Source organism: Capra hircus, chromosome 2, assembly GCF_001704415.2.
Source record: "Capra hircus breed San Clemente chromosome 2, ASM170441v1, whole genome shotgun sequence".
Taxonomy (NCBI): Eukaryota; Metazoa; Chordata; class Mammalia; order Artiodactyla; family Bovidae; genus Capra; species Capra hircus.
In genome coordinates, this window is record NC_030809.1 from 41026171 (window position 1) to 41042396 (window position 16226).

Consider the following 16226-nt stretch of genomic DNA (forward strand, 5'->3'; position numbering starts at 1 on the left):
GCTCCATACAAACCACATCGCTACTATTAAAATCTAAAGATCTAACATCTAAAAATCTAAATGAAAGATTCCCATGGAGCAACAAATAGCACAAACAGCAGTAGCTCCTACAAATTTAAACTGCTAACATGACATGTTCAAGAATTCTGTCTTCATTTTTTCCTTTCCCTTACTTTATACTACTGTGTGCCTTCTACAATGTTTTCCTATAAGCGTCATAGGGAAGGGAAAGGGCATTGACAGAACCCAGCCACACAGGTCTGCACAGCATCCCCCCAAAGGCTATTTCTCACCTCACTAAATGTCCATCTCTTCCCCTTTGTTTTCTGTTCTGATAACTAGATATCTTTCTCAGATATAAATACACTGTACAGGCCTAAACTACTTATACAGTGATAAATGCTTTTTTGCTTTTCCCCAAAGAAACATGCAATTCAAGCTGTGAGCTAGGCCAGGCCAGTGTTTTGAGGTCCTGCTACAGAACAGTGCTCTCATCTCCAAATGCTGAAGTGGCACATTTGTCACTGCTTGCGGCTGGATGGCTAAGATGCCCAGCGGGCTCTTTTCCAGGCCTTTGAAGCTGAAGACTCCTAACACCAAGGAGGCATAAGCCTAGCATGAGCCAAGTTTATTTTCCTTGAGGCATACTTACGAAAAAGTTCAAAGGAGCATTCTAGAGTAACAGATCATGGAACTACTGAAATGTATAATGATTTTACAGTAATGAGACACTAAGAAAAGTTTTTGCTAGAATTAGGTACCACATGAGTGACTCATTAACTGGGCAAAATCTTATTAATATCATGATGAGAAAGTTAAATGTGTTTGTGTGTCTTTGAAAGTGTGCTGATGTCAAAATTACTGTTTCACCAAACAGGTTCAAATTTATAAATATCTCTGAAGAAAAGAGGTACCATCTGATAATACCCTTCCAAGCTGAAGCCACTCAAAAATTTGTAGGCTTATTCATTAAATCTTAATATAATAACAAAATTAGCAGAAAAAGTTTAATTTGTTTAAATCATCTTATGGCTTGTTTTTCTTTCATAATAAATTTCTAATAATAACTTTTTACCTGGTTTAAATGTATTGAATTGAGAATTTTAAATATAAAACATAAAAAAGTTCATAATTGAGGTAATTACTCAGATAATTCAGGTCAAAAACTTTCTCTATTAGGTAACCAAATGGAGGCAAAGTGGGTTTTGAACTTGGGTAATATTCTTATTTCCCACTTAAATTTGTTTCCTTAGATCTAACTGAAACTGAATTTATCACAGGGAGTATTTGGCACAGGGAGTATTAGGTCTTATCTACAAACCACAATAAACAGGTCATCACAGCACAAAAAGATATAGGAAGCAATTACCCAATGAATTCAAGGTATGGAAACACCAAACTGGACAAAATAGGTTCAAAAATGTGGACCACAATCAAGGTTTGTTTATGATTATCTGGTGTGTCTATTTAAAGAAACTTACTTCAGTGATCAAGGTACCATCCAAACTGAAAGGTCATATGAAAACACACCTAGTCTACCAGTCATGTCAATAGCAACAGTTCATTAAAAAATATTAAGTGACACAAAGCCACAGACTTCAAATTCCAGTGAGACACCGATTTAGTAGGTTAGGGAATTAATGAAACTATTTTTAATGTTTTTATAAAATAATAAAGCTTTTCAAATCACAAAGCTATGCAGGTGAAAAATAAGGTTGTGAAAATTTCAAAATGTCAGTGGCATATAAAGCAGTTTTAAACAGACACAAAGAACTTGTATGAGGAGATGCACTTATATCCAACAACAGTTTCCTGGATTATCTGCATATAAATAAATGTTTCTCAGGATGCTTGCTCCTAAAACTACTTTTATCAAAGAACTTCTCCTTTAAGTTCCGCATGTAAGTGCTTTCTACATTTTGTGTTTTCCCATCTGCCTGAAGATAATATTTGAGGTTCCATGTTTCTTCTGACCCATTTCTGAACACAAATATCTATTTTTAGTGGTTTTACTGGTAAAACTCAAAATCTGGTAGCAGGAACTCAAAACTTGGTTATGTAAGCAGAATAGAGAAGTGCCAGAGCCACTGAGAAGAAGACATGCGGCATTGCTTACTTAAATCCCCATCCTGTGCCCCCCAGGACAATAGCTGCTACCAGGATGGCCCCAGCGATGGAGCCTATTATGAGATTGGTGGCACTAGGACCTGTGGCAAAGGATCATGGGAAGAAAGTCAGATGAGCTGACCACTTTCATTACCACCAGCGACAGGCAGATAAGCAGTTACAGGAAGTAAATCCCTCTGAAAAAGATCACTAAACACTTAAATATCGCCTTTGTTTATAGACAGCTATTGCTTAGATCCATCTGCCTATAAATCTAAAGTTTCTGCACCACTGACAGAATAAGTTCCATTCCATTCACCTTCTGCAGAATCTGAAGAAAGTTACAGATGCCCACTTGCTGCCGTTACCCATCTTTTTTCTCCTCCCCTACCCCAGGATCGGGAAGCGAACAAGTAAAAGATGGAACAAACATGACAGCATTCGAATTCGTACCCTCTGGCTGGCAAATGAAGGCATGAAAAGAAGGAAAACTATTCCACTAAAGTGCTCTTGCAAGCAGCAGATAAAGTTGTCTACATGCTAAATTTTTTTATCCCTCATTGAAGACAGTTAAAATTCAGAAGGAAGAAGGAAGGTACCAACAAAGATCTAACTGGGCGGCGCTCAAAGATGCTTGTTCATTGCAGAGACCCATACAGTGTTTATACAGCAACATGGAATTCCAAAGACAAGATACAAAGGAAGCATAAAATTTATTTGAGTAATTTTGGGGAAATAGGATAAAGATTCCTCAAGTTCGACTGACTCGATCTTCAAGTTTCCAGGTATTACTAAGAGAAATTTGAGGCTTGGAGACATTTGAAAAAAAAAAAAGAAGTGAGAAATAAAGACAGCAAGAATGAAAATCCAAAGTGGAATTTTTTTGTCAATTGTTTTAGTAACAGTTGAAACATATAGTAAATCCTCTCCATTCACATGGAAAACACCTTAGCACACTATTTTTAAATGTTAAGCAACATTAACTTCAGTACATGGATTATTCTAAGTATCACATCCTCCAGGGGGCTAATATCCAGGCACAGTGCTCCTGATAGCAAACTAACTCCAGTTCTATTTATCTCTGTTCCAGAAGTCATGAAACCAATTTTGATAGTTCTCCTAAAATCCTGAATTTGTGCATACATTCATTTTGGTGTAAAAAAATTCTCTTTCCTGCTCACATTAGTGCCCTCAGCTGTGTATATAAATGGATGCCACCGCACTAAACCTATGTGAATTATATGTCTTTACTAAGATCATCCAGTGCTGTGCGCATGAGTGGGATAGAGTATAGCGCAATGGGAGAGTCAGGAATGTCGTCTTCACCAGCTCCTGGACAGGGACACGCTCTTAAGATGCACCACTGAGGTTCTACAGAACACAAATCTCAGTGGCCCATAGAGTCCCACTGACAATAATAAATAACTGGGAGAGCAAGAAAAACAGATTACCTACTGTATATTGAGCACTTACTATTTACCAGATGCAGTTCTAAGTACTTGACAAGTATTAATATTTCATTTGATCCTCATAAAATCCCTATGAGATAGAAACTATTTTTATCCCTCTTTAATAGATGAAGAAACAGGGGCTTCTAGACGTTAATAAGCAACAGAGGCAAAATCTGAACAGATTTGTCTGACTCTCAAGTTTATGCTACAGATTGAGGGGCAGCCAACTATGGCCCACAGGCCAAATTTGTCCCTGATGAATTTTTTGGCAAAGAAATTTTATAGGAACATGGCCACGATCACTGGTTTACCTACTGTTTATGGCTGAGCTCAGGCAGAGACAGCAGAGGCTGAACACAAGGCTATGACAGACACCCTGGAAAGGCAAAGCAACTTTCTGTCTTCATACAAAGGTTGCTAAACATTATCCCACTTAGCTGTATCTCCTTCCCACATTTCTTTTTCTGCTCTTTTTTTTTTTAAATACAGTTGATTAACAGTGTTGTGTTCGTTTCAGGTATACAACAAAGTGATTCAGTTATATATTTACATGTATCCATTTTTTTTTCCCAAAATCTTTTCCCATTTAGGTTACAGAATATTGAGTAGAGTTCTCTGGGCTATACAGTAGGTCCTATTGGTTGCATAGTTTAAATATAGTAGTACTTATGTGGACTTACCTGTCACACCCAAAAATAGCCACAAACTTACAACAGTGGAAGAGTAGATAAAACAAAGGTTGGTAACAAAGACTATGCTTTACAGCAACTGCCTGCAATTTTGCCCAGCTCTAAGACTCCAAGGGGGATTTGTTAAAATGTATCCATTTCACTAGTACATTGCAGTTACGGCCAATAAATAATATAAAAAAAGGAACTGGGATGACTTTTTTGAAAACTACCTTTTTTCAAGGAAGAATTTCACATAAATGTATATAAAGAATTTCTCTTGGAAAAGAAATGTTGCTTCTGTATATAATCCAATAAACACACCCAACGTGAAATTTTACAGGACAAAGTTCTTGCTTTCTCTAAGTATTTTAGCTCTGTCATATCTAAGTAAGGAGAAATAAAATATTTATTTTCTAACAAGTGAAGAGAAATAAAATATCTTTTCCAATATTTCTAGCTTCCTGGGGTTAATTAGCCTCACAGTCCATAGAGATGGGATGTGAAGATCCCATCTAGATTGAAAGATCTCAGTCTAGACAAAGCCCTTTGATGCAGGGGAGAGAACGTTTAGTAAATCTATAGTGGAAAGTGTGACCTCTGGACTTGTTCCTCTGTTAATGCTAATTCAGTGCCTAAGTCTCCCAGGCCCGTACTGTACCATGTATGGCCACTAATGGGACTAAGGGGAAACATGAGTGATGTTAGCAACATGCCCAGGGTTTGGGGAGGTTGTTGAATAGAGGCTATCTGTGATTTCTTAAAATACTAGGAATTCATTTTCCAGCCACTGGGAAATGTTATGACCATTACACTCAATAGAAAAGACGACATGTATTGGGAGTATTTCCATTATTTGTATATGCTCTCTCTGTAATTAGAGGGGAAAAAATATCAGGATAATCTTCTAATCTACAGATCAGCAATCTCATAAGAGCAATATCCCATGGAGAACTGACAGCTGTTGTGAGGATGTGGATCAAGTACAAAGCAACGTAAATAAAAGCACCAACAAGGAGAGCTGTATTTCTGTGTAGGGCAAGTGGCACACAGCAGATTTATTTATACACTGGTTATTCTTTAAGACAAACACACCAGATTATTTGCAACTGTTCACCTAAGGTTTTGCAGGTTTGCACTAAACATCTTTTTTTTCTTGATGCTCTTTGTTTCCAAATATTTATGTAAACTTTGGATTTGAATGCTATTCTAAAAGAAGAAAATAAGGACAGTATCATAAATGTCTTTAAAAAAAACAGTAAACTAAATAGCTTCTTTAAAAAAAGAAAATTAAGCTGAAGCTTCCTATGTCACTCTACATAAATGGAGCAAATGTTTGGATTTTCTTTAAAAGGAGCGACAACTATTGATAATTTCCAGCTGTATATGCGGATCTATTTGACTAGTGATAGAGAAGGAAATGGCAACCCACTCCAGTAGTCTTGCTTGGGAAATTCCACAAACAGAGGAGGCTGGTGGGTTACAGTCCATTGAGTAACAAGAGTTGGACATGACTTAGCAATTAGACCGTTTGACTGTGAAGATTAAATTTGTTATAAGAATCCTAACAAAACCCTCCTAGAAAAGCATTTGTGTTAATGGTTTGTCAAAAAAAAGATTTGTATCCTAAAGTTACTTTTATAAATGGAGAAGCAATGGAAGCTTTGAGACCATTGCCTTAATTGTGAAGACATCATAAGCACCCCGATATTATTTTATGCCCCACATTGTTCCAGACAGGAGAAGGTTTTCCACTGCACAAGAAAACCACAGGACACAAACACATTCAAATCACACCACAAGGGGTACACAGCAACAAGACAACACATGGGGAGTCAGGTGCCAAGGATCAGCTCACACACCAGGGATCAAACAGAAACACTCTGAAACTCAGAAAGATGCTTACTCTATTCCCCACCCTGTGCCTCCAAAAATCACCCCAAGGGCCAGAATGGTGCCAGCCACGGCACCTATTAGCCTGCTTGTGGCCATGTTCACTGTGTGGAGGGAAAACGGAAAGTTTTTAACAAAGGAAATTAATTACACACTGATATCACTAACATACAACATAACCTGTTCAGGAAATGCTGTAAAAGTCAAATATTGAGATCTTTGCCTAAAGATTTGAAATTAAGATCTACATACACATTGCAAATATTTGAGAATAATTCTGAATGTACCTTCAAATTCCACAAACCCTACTTAAAACATAGTCTTATACTTTAAACATGTATAATAAATAATCCAATTTGAGTTGTAGTCCTACATGGAGTGAGATAAAATTAAAGTATGATTTTAATTGCATAGCAGCAAATCTGTGTTTTTGTTATAAAAGCAGTAAACCATTAGTATAATTTTTATAAACTTCTCAAACTGCAAAATACGCCTAAAAAGCTATATCTTTTTTAAAACTCAGAACTTATCATTCAAATTTTGTGAACATACTTACAAATTTAAAATAGAGTTATCTTTAAAATGAACCGCATTTTCAGCCAGAAAATTATTTTATCTGGAAAAGTATATTTCAAATAACCTGCAGTGTTTGGGACATACATAGTACTGGAACACTTTTATTTTTTTTTTATAGTCTCCAGTGTATAAACTATGCGCTGAGAGAAAGTTAGGGTCTCAATGATGCTGTAGTAATTGCTTCAGACGACCCAGCTGTGTTTGACTCAGTGGAGACACTCCATCCCCATACATCAAAGCTTCTGTGAATAGATTTTGAATATTGCAAAATGGGCCTGGAATGAGCACAGGTCCCTAGTGCTCCCTAATTAGGCAAGAGGGAATTTAGTCTTGGAGGAAGGCAGGTTATTTATGGTTGAGAGTGTTGTGAGTCTGTGTTTGTGACTATGCATGCAAACCTCTGGACAAAAATGCACTTTAACTCACATTTCTATATGAACCAAAAATACCGGTTCCCTTCACTTTAACAATGAAAACAAAAAGTTAGTTTCCACAAGGCTGTATTCACATAAATTGTGTGCTCTGAGACACAAGGAAACACACAAAGAACCACGACTCAAAGTCACAATTTTTTAAGGCTTAATATTGGGCTCGTTGACCTTTTTAGCTAAATATTCTCCCAAAGAAGAGAGAGGACCTTGAATGTATAAACCTGATGAGCAATGGTACAATTATTTATTTTATCACAGAGTAAATAGTATGAGTCAGATAGTCTAGCTTTATCATTAACTAAAACCAACCTGAGTTATTCTTCAAATGACAACAACAACAAAAAAATGATAGGGAACACAACAAAAAACAGAGAAAGCCTCTGGAGAGCATTGAGGGGAAGAAAAGAAGACCAACATATAAGGTGATGGTAACGGTCTTCAAGGGTTCCCCATGGCTCAGTGGTAAAGACTCAGCCTGCAATGCAGGAGACTCAGGAGACTCAGGTTTGATCTTTGGGTCTGAAAGAGCCCTGGGAGGAGGAAATGACAACCCAATCCGGTATTCTCGCTTGAAAAATCCCACAGACAGAGTAGCCTGGTGGGCTACAGTTCAAAGGGTTGCAAAGAATGGGACACAGCTGAGAACTGAGCAATGTTTTTCAAATATGACAATCCATTATAATTCAATATAACCTAAATAAGAGCTCAGACTTCCAAATTATGGAGGTAAATACTGAGATGAAATGTATTCCAGATAGACTGCCTCATTTTTTTTTTTTTGAGGCCATAGAAAATCATTGCTTTCAGAATTAACTAGGACACATCATGTTATATATATACTTTTTGTTAGGCATTGACCCTCAGACCCAAAATATATGAGAGTCCGATTACCTCTTTAATATTTTATAAAAGCTGTATGTGCTAAATTATAGGAGACTAACATATCCCTTTCAGATGGTAAAGAATCCCTTTAAAACATAATGCTGAATGAATATTTGTTATTTTTATAATCATTATGTGAGTGATAAATAACAACATCTATTTTAAAAGGCTTTTTGTATTTGCTCTGGATGTAATTTCTCACCACAGAATCCAGAGAATTAGGAAACTGATCACACAGGAGTTAGAAACAACCAGATGAACACGATTCTACAGACGCTTCAAATATGTATTCAAGATAAACATATAATCTGTAATCTCCCCTGGGCAAGAGCAGTTATCTCCAATTCTTAACTGATGGGTACTCAACAACAAAACAAGATAAAAGTAAGTGGAAAAACAGCTTTTTCAAAAATATCCTTTCCCCTCTTTGCTCTCCTGCCTTTCCACTACTTTTTAACTAAAAATATACGCAAAATTCATTTGATTCTTTATCATGACACTTAACGGGTTTATCTCTTCCAGAAGGTAGCAACTCAACCTGTTTTCAAATGGACATGAACTTACTGAGTGGCTCACAGGTGGATGGATGTGTACTGCTGCTGCTGCTGCTACGTCGCTTTAGTCGTGTCCGACTCAGTGCGACCCCATAGACGGCAGCCAACCAGGCTCCCCCGCCCTGGGATTCCCCAGGCAAGAACACTGGAGTGGGTTGCCATTTCCTTCTCCAATGCGTGAAAGTGAAAAGTGAAAGTGAAATCGCTCAGTCATGTCCGACTCTTAGCGACCTCATGGACTACAGCCTTCCAGGCTCCTCCATCCATGGGATTCTCCAGTTAAGAACACTGGAGTGGGGTGCCAGTGCCTTCTCCAATGGATGTGTACAGGGGATATTTAAAAACTAAAGTCTCAGCTGCTCTTCCCAGCTAAAAAGAATTTATCTTCTCATTGAAAAAATTTTCTCGGACCTTCGGGGACCTATAATCTAGTTTTACTTCCCTACTAATTTATTTATTATGTAACTGTATTTGCTCTTTCATTCACTCATTCATTCGTTCAGTATCTATGAAAAGGTTTTGTTGTTGTTCCAGGAACCATGCTGGTGATACACCTTATTTTTCTCTTCATCCTACCAAACCTAGAAGGCTTGCAGATTCTAGCTAACAACACAATCATATTAGGAACTTAATTTTGCTCTCCAACTCTTCACCGTACTTACTTTTCATTTAAGTTGTTTATGGAAACTGTTTGTTACTTAGCAGTATATTTTCACTTTTGTTTTCTTATTTCTGTTATTTGTTGGTTAATTATTATTTTTAATCTTGCTCCTAGCTATCATATGTGCTAAAAGGTAGAATTTTTTAAATTAATTTAATTGGAGACTAATTACTTTACAATATTGTGGTAGGTTTTGTCATCCATTGACATGCATCAGCCACAGGTGTACATGTAAAAGGTAGAATTTTTGAGAAGTGTGTAATATCAATAAGAACTAAGGATTTTCTCCTTTTCTCAGGAATTTCTATTTTGTACGTACAATTCTTTCACAGACAAGTCATGCTTCAGACACTTTGAAACTGTTTTTGAAACTGTTTTTGAAACTGAGTGGTTGATTTTTTTTTTCTTTTCTTACTTTTAGAGACTTTCTGAAACAAAAGACTGCAGTATTTCATCTATATGACTCCAATGAACCAAAAGGGGCTACAATCCTGCACCCTTAAATACTTTAAAGGCTGGAGGCATCAAAGACATCATTTGTACTCTATGGACCAAAGTTCTTTCTGCAGAGATTTAGTATTTTGTTAAAATTTAAGATTAGAAATAAATACAAAATACATTCTTTATATTTTAGAGTATAATATTAGCATAATAGATGTTTTATCAAGCTCTGCAATTCAGTATTTAGATGTATAACCAGATCTGCTTACTCTTCTACATAAAATCTTTAAAAATTGAGTCATTTTTTTTGACACATTGGGATAAATGTCTGAAAGGATAAAAAAATAAATTATTTTAATAAGAATATTATTTGTTTATGCTCTCAATGAAAATATCATGGAGTTTTTCTGAACAAAGTAAACTCAGAATTATCACAAAAATTCTAAACTTAGTAAATCCCTATGTTATTGATGAGGAGGTATGAGGAGGTAATGAGAAAAATACTGAGATGGTACATAATTATATAGAGCATAATTATATATGACAATCATAACTTCTCATATGTAATCATCTGAATTACAAAATCAAGGATTTCTGCACTCACAAAGAAAGTCATCAAATAACACATGCAAAAGTAAACACTAAATAATAATCTTCAACATAGACTTAGAAATTACTGTTTTCAAAATACTAACTGCTAACAATGTAATACTTCCTTTGACAAGTAATGTATCAGTTAATAAGCTTAATCATTACTTATTTTTTCAACCTTTTCTACTTAGTACTGTTATACAAACTAGCAGAATAACTTAACACCCAGTTTTAACTCAGGCTGTGTGCAATAACAGAAAAAAACACACTGGGTTGAAGATCAGGTGATGCAGGTTTTATATTTGGCTCTACACCTAAGTAGCTGTTAACCTTATTAATTAGCTAGTTTTCTCATTTTTAGAAAAGTGGGACTGAACTGAATTGCCCCTGCTGCTGCTGCTGCTAAGTCACTTCAGTCGTGTCCGACTCTGTGCGACCCCGTAGGCGGCAGCCCACCAGGCTCCCCCATCCCTGGGATTCTCCAGGCAAGAACACTGGAGTGGGTTGCCATTTCCTTCTCCAATGCCCCTAAGGCCCTTCTATCTCTGATCTGATTACTACTGTCATAATGACAGCATCTGACCAAAGCGTCCCAGGACCATTCTTTGACTTTATATATATATCAGGGAAAATATTTGATATGTTCCAGTTTCTTCTCTTCCCTCCTACAAGGTGTTGCAAACCATCCAATGAGAAAAGTTGCATTGTATCCTATAATAAAATGAAGTCACTCCCTCGTATCTGACAGCACTGTGCAAAGATGCCTACACAACACAAAAATTACCAGTCCTTGACATGGCTCTCCCTATAACAGATGGAAAGTCTAGGTCTTTTAAACAGAATTCAAACATATTCTTCACTCATAGAACAGGCCAAAATAATTTCTTGCAGGGAGTTTAGTGGAAACAGGTTGGGAGAAGAGGGACAGAAGCGTCTTTGCATGTAAAAAGAACAGTGTAGAAAACATGAGTCATGTAATATGTAATAGAAAAATCTTTTTAAAAAACTCTTGCTCACACGACTTTTGCTTTAAAGGCCTATTTCTTGTCTTTTAATAATTTTAATTTGAGAGCTGGAGCAAATTATCTTCCATGCTTTAAACAGTGGGTCAACAATGGACAACTTGAGCCCGTGCAGAGTGACTTCAATGGCAATACTTTCCTGTGTGTTATTCATCCCTACCCAGATGAAGTTGAATTTTTATTCTTTTAGTAACCTGTAGTTACAATGAAAGAAATATCGAAAACACACTGGTTCATTTCTCATTTCCTCGAATCAAAGAGTCACAGAATTCACCTTAGTTTTTACTAATTTAATCTTGATCCAAAGAGATGTAGTTGGGTACAAGTCATCTTTTATGATAAAATCTCATGATTTAAAAAGAAATATTTTCATTCTGTTTCTTAAATTTTTTTCTTCTTAATAAGGAAGTACATTGAAATTAAATAAAATAAGTATTTTTAATACCCACTCACTGTATCTTTATAGAAAAGCCCTTATCTACAAATATGAAAAGTTAGGTCATTGTGGATGTTGCTCATTGTTTATGGCAAGTATTTAGGGAGGGTCCAAAGACTGCGCTCAGTAAGTCAAGTGCCAACCAAACCAATCCAATCATGAGAAAATGTAGAACACGAAGTTATAGAGAAAAACCTTGGCACCTCACACTAGTGTTGAACCTTCAGTCAGGGAAGTACTGATGGTTTCAGTACTTCAGTTTGTTACCTGTTACTCTTCATCAAGGCAATACAACAAATGGATTCTGATAAACTGAAAATCAGTGTTAACACGCACCATTTCACTTCTTTTACATATTCCCAAATAGAAGGGATATGGTATTTATAGAGTGCCTACCATGTGCAAGGATGTGCTGACTTTTAAATAGTATAGAATCAATAAACATTTGCTATCTGGATTAAAAAGATAGAAAAGTATCTAGCTTCTCTCTTACCATCTTCTTTCATCAGAATATCAAAATTAAAACTATAAAATCTACAGTAAAGGGTTTAAATTTTCATTTCAGTTGTTTTCCGTTTTCCTACCATATTAATGGAATTTTCCATAGAGGCTGAAAAGATATAAATGGCCAGTACAGATAGAGCCATTATTAGTTGTTCTAAAACTGCTTGACTTTTTCTGGAAATCTGGTAATTTACAATAGTAATTGCCCTTTATTTATATCAATTAATACCTTTTTTCAAATGAATCAAGATTATTAAAGACTCATGAAGATTTTAACAATTTTAGAACCCATGGGTAGGTTTATTCAAATGATTCCACTGTCTTCATTAAGAATTAAGTAAAAAAGAAAATATGTAACAGGAAAGAAATAAACCAGAATGCTAATATTGATTACCTCCGAGTTACTAGATTAAGAGGGATTTTTACGTTCTTTTTAACCTTTCCTGTATTTTCAAAATTTTCTACAATAAACATGTATTACTTGAATGATCAAAAAGGTTATCTTTAAAAGACAACAAAGACCAGCATCACATTAAATGGGAAAAAAGCAGAACAAAACAAAAGGCAGCTAGGGATCTTCTCTTCTCTAGAATGTATTTATTTACTTTATGCCTTCAAATAGGTTTTTTTAGGCATGGGTGAGTGAAGGAATGGAGAAGAGAGAGAACAAATTAATAATTCCTTATGAAAAAGAACCAAGTCTAAGCCACTTCAGCTGTGCTCATCTGTTCAGGCATACACATCACTTAAGAAACAGCATTTAGATCTTTAAGAGAACCACAGACATGGAGAGAAAATTTGGAAAGAATGAATCTCTCCTTGTCAGAGGCTAAATATTCTCTAAATCGAAGTTCTGAAGGTGGATCCGAGAATTTTTCATACTAATTTTAAAGCAATAAAAGACTAAATGTGAAAGTGGAATTGGTTCCTATTTTATAACGGTTCCTTTTTATAACTAGAAGGAGAACAGAAATAGACTGTGAGGGTGTGCTTGTGATTCTTATAGAATGTTAACATCGTGGCATAATAAGCAAATGCATGAAGTGTTTTACCACCCACTCCTACTGAACATTACACATGCATGCAAATCAGCCTGAATCTCTTTAGGAATTGAGGGCTAGGGAACTTTACTTTGGAAATCATAGCTCCCCATATGGACAATCCTGAAGCTTGAGTTTAAAGGCACTTTCATCCAAAACTAAGCAGATCAAAATGACACTATTTCTATATGTATTTTTCCTACCTGCATAAAAAAGGATAATTTATTTATGAAATATTGTTAGCAGCACCATGAGAAGGAAGAGCCTGATGTATATACAATACCCTCTGGTGTACCATATCCTTTCCAGTGATTTTTTGGTTTCTCAGGTACAGTAAGTCTACTGTGACTTCGCCAGCTCTTTGAAAATCATAAAAGGGGTTGAGAATGGGGAGAATAAGGAGAAAGTGACTACCACATTTAGATGACATAGGCTACATTATAACACGGTAGCAGAAGGCCTGAGATCGGGCATTTGCGATCTCAAGTTACCTGAGATACTGGTCCCAGCCCTGCCTCTGGTTACCTTAGTAATCACAGGATGGGATTGAGAGTTCCCATCTGCAAAATGAGGATGGTTCTAGATGGCCACTGAGTCTCCTTCCAATTCTAAAATTCTCATTTTTCTCTTTTTAATGTTGATTAAAACAAAGGTCCAGATCTTTCAAATTTTCTTTGCAGTGTTAAAGTTCTGTGAAGAATTCCAGTTTCTTCCTAATCAAAAGTGTGCTTAAACAGAACATAGGAGACTACAACTTCCCTCTGGAAGAACTCAAGTATTGAGGAATAATCAGAGTCTCATGTCAGTGAAAAAGAGTTCATCTACTTAAAACACTGATTTAGCTTCAAGCAACTATAAAATGATTAATATTTGCGATTATGGAAGAATGAGATTTAAAGGAAAGAAAGGAAATTGGTATATTTACCTCTTCCTAATTCCAGTTCTAGACTAAGGGGTAACTTAAGCACTTTTTTCAATGTCATATCCAAGAACCCTTAATTTTGCGGGAATATGAATCAGACATTTTAATGACAAAAAGGGATATTCTTATGTGTCTCCAGAAAACCTATGAACTTGTTATATTGGCACCATTGGAAGAATACTAATGAATTCAGTATGCAAGGAATTGAAACTGAAATCACACAAACCCTTGGGTCCTTCGTCTTTGGGGGGGTGCAGGTTCCTAACTGGATCCCGGATACTGCAGTCTGTCCCTGCCCAGGTGAAATCGCAGATGCAGGTGGCTTCATTACTACACACCTGTGAAGAACAAAGAACAGAGATGGGGCATTCTCACCGTGCTTGGCAGAATAATGATGGTAAATGTAAAAGACACACGGGACAGGGTAGAAGCTTTAAAACCATTTGAAATGTTTAAGTCTCCCCTGGTTTTGTTTTTGGGGGTTTTTTGTTTTTCTTTTTTATTTTTGATTGTGCTGGGTCTTGGCTGTTGCACAGGCTTTGTCTCTAATTGCAGTGAGTGGCAGCTACTCTCTAGTTGCACTCATGAGCTTCTCATCGCACTGTCTTCTCTTGTCACAGAGCATGAGCTCTACGGCACGTGAGCTTCAGCAGTTGCGGCACGTGGGCTCAGTAGCTGCAGGTTGGAGGCTCGAGAGCACCGGCTCAATAGCTGTGGCGCACGGGCTTAGCTGTTCTGTGGCATGTGGGATCTTCCCAGACCAGGAAGATTCTTTACCACTGATCCATCAGTGAAGCCTCTCCCCTGGTTCTGAATACTAGACAATGTATAGATCCAATTCTTGGGTGATATTTTTTCAGTTAATCTTAGAAAAATCAAAGATTAAAAGGAAGAAATTTTCAAATTAAATGTTAATTACTGGTGTTGATATTATTTAAGTATACACGTCTGACAATGTAGCTTTTTCAGAAGTAGTTGCTTCTAGAAACATACCTTAGAAACAATATGCTTAATTCAAGAAATTAATACATGTTGGATTTAAAAGGCATTGCCAGAGATGAAACACCAGGAGACATAAATCACCAACACACTGCATTACCCCATCGTGCTCAACACAGAAGTCATTCGGTGGCATCCTCCCAGCCAAACAAGCTCCCCCCCACCACCACCTTCCCTGCCTGCCTGTAGTGCCACTCCTCTCTCAGTCGGCCTGGCTGCAGACCCTCCGAGAGTGATCTCTGCCCCTCTCTCTGCCCCTGGAATGGACCTGTAATTTAGATGAAATGAATAACCATCCACAAACTGGAGACAGAGTAGTTTAAATCCTCATCTGCCTGTGAAATACGTTCAGAGATAGATTGTGTAGAGATGATAAAACTGAATTTAAGCTTATGGATATAAGAAGCTTTTTAATCTGAAATGATATAATGTGATGATGATAATTAACACACTGGATTTTACCTTTTTTTCAACAGGATGAAGAAGTGGGGGGTAATGGAGAATCATGGACCTTTTTATGCATTAAGTTTTATATATAATGCTTTCAGAGCAACAACTGAGGAGCTGAGTGGTCTGCCCAGTGCTTTCACTTTTGTTGTTGTTTTTAGTAGCTAAGTCGTATCCAACTCTTCTGCAACCCCATGGACTGTAGCCCACCAGGCTTCTCTGTCCATCAGATTTCCCAGGCAGGAATACTGGAGTGGGTTGCCATTTCCTTCTCCAGGAGATCTTCCTGGCCCAGGGATCAAACCTGCATCTCCTGCATTGGCAGGTGGATTCTTTACCACTGAGCCACCAGGGAAGCTTTTAATTTACTATAGCAATTATTGAATATTTACTACATTGATTACATGCTAGGTATTTATACTCAGTGCTTTGTGCATAACATCTCATTTAATCACTAGCGCCCCGATGATTGACAGAGGCTGAGTGACTTGCCCAAAGTAACTGGGATAAAAAGAAGCAGAGTCAGGATTCAAACTAGGGATCCTTTCTAGCCACAAAATCCACGCTCTTGATCATTAGTCTCTACTGCCTACCCATGAGTC

General features: G+C 36.8%; 1 protein-coding gene across 5 annotated transcripts in view; it reads right to left on the bottom strand.

Annotated features, from left to right (window-relative positions):
• Positions 1-16226, bottom strand: part of ADAM23 (ADAM metallopeptidase domain 23) — a 190404-nt gene that overhangs the window by 9407 nt on the left and 164771 nt on the right. For 2 of the 5 annotated variants that reach the window (XM_018060409.1, XM_013971302.2), the window contains exons 24-25: positions 14405-14516; positions 2117-2207 (exon numbers count right to left, since the gene is read on the bottom strand). In XM_018060409.1, the coding sequence (XP_017915898.1) occupies positions 2117-2207; positions 14405-14516 (203 nt within the window). Of the gene's footprint in view, positions 1-2116; positions 2208-6131; positions 6223-14404; positions 14517-16226 lie in introns of all 5 variants that reach the window. The other 3 variants (XM_018060433.1, XM_018060415.1, XM_018060423.1) reach the window with 2 other exon arrangements.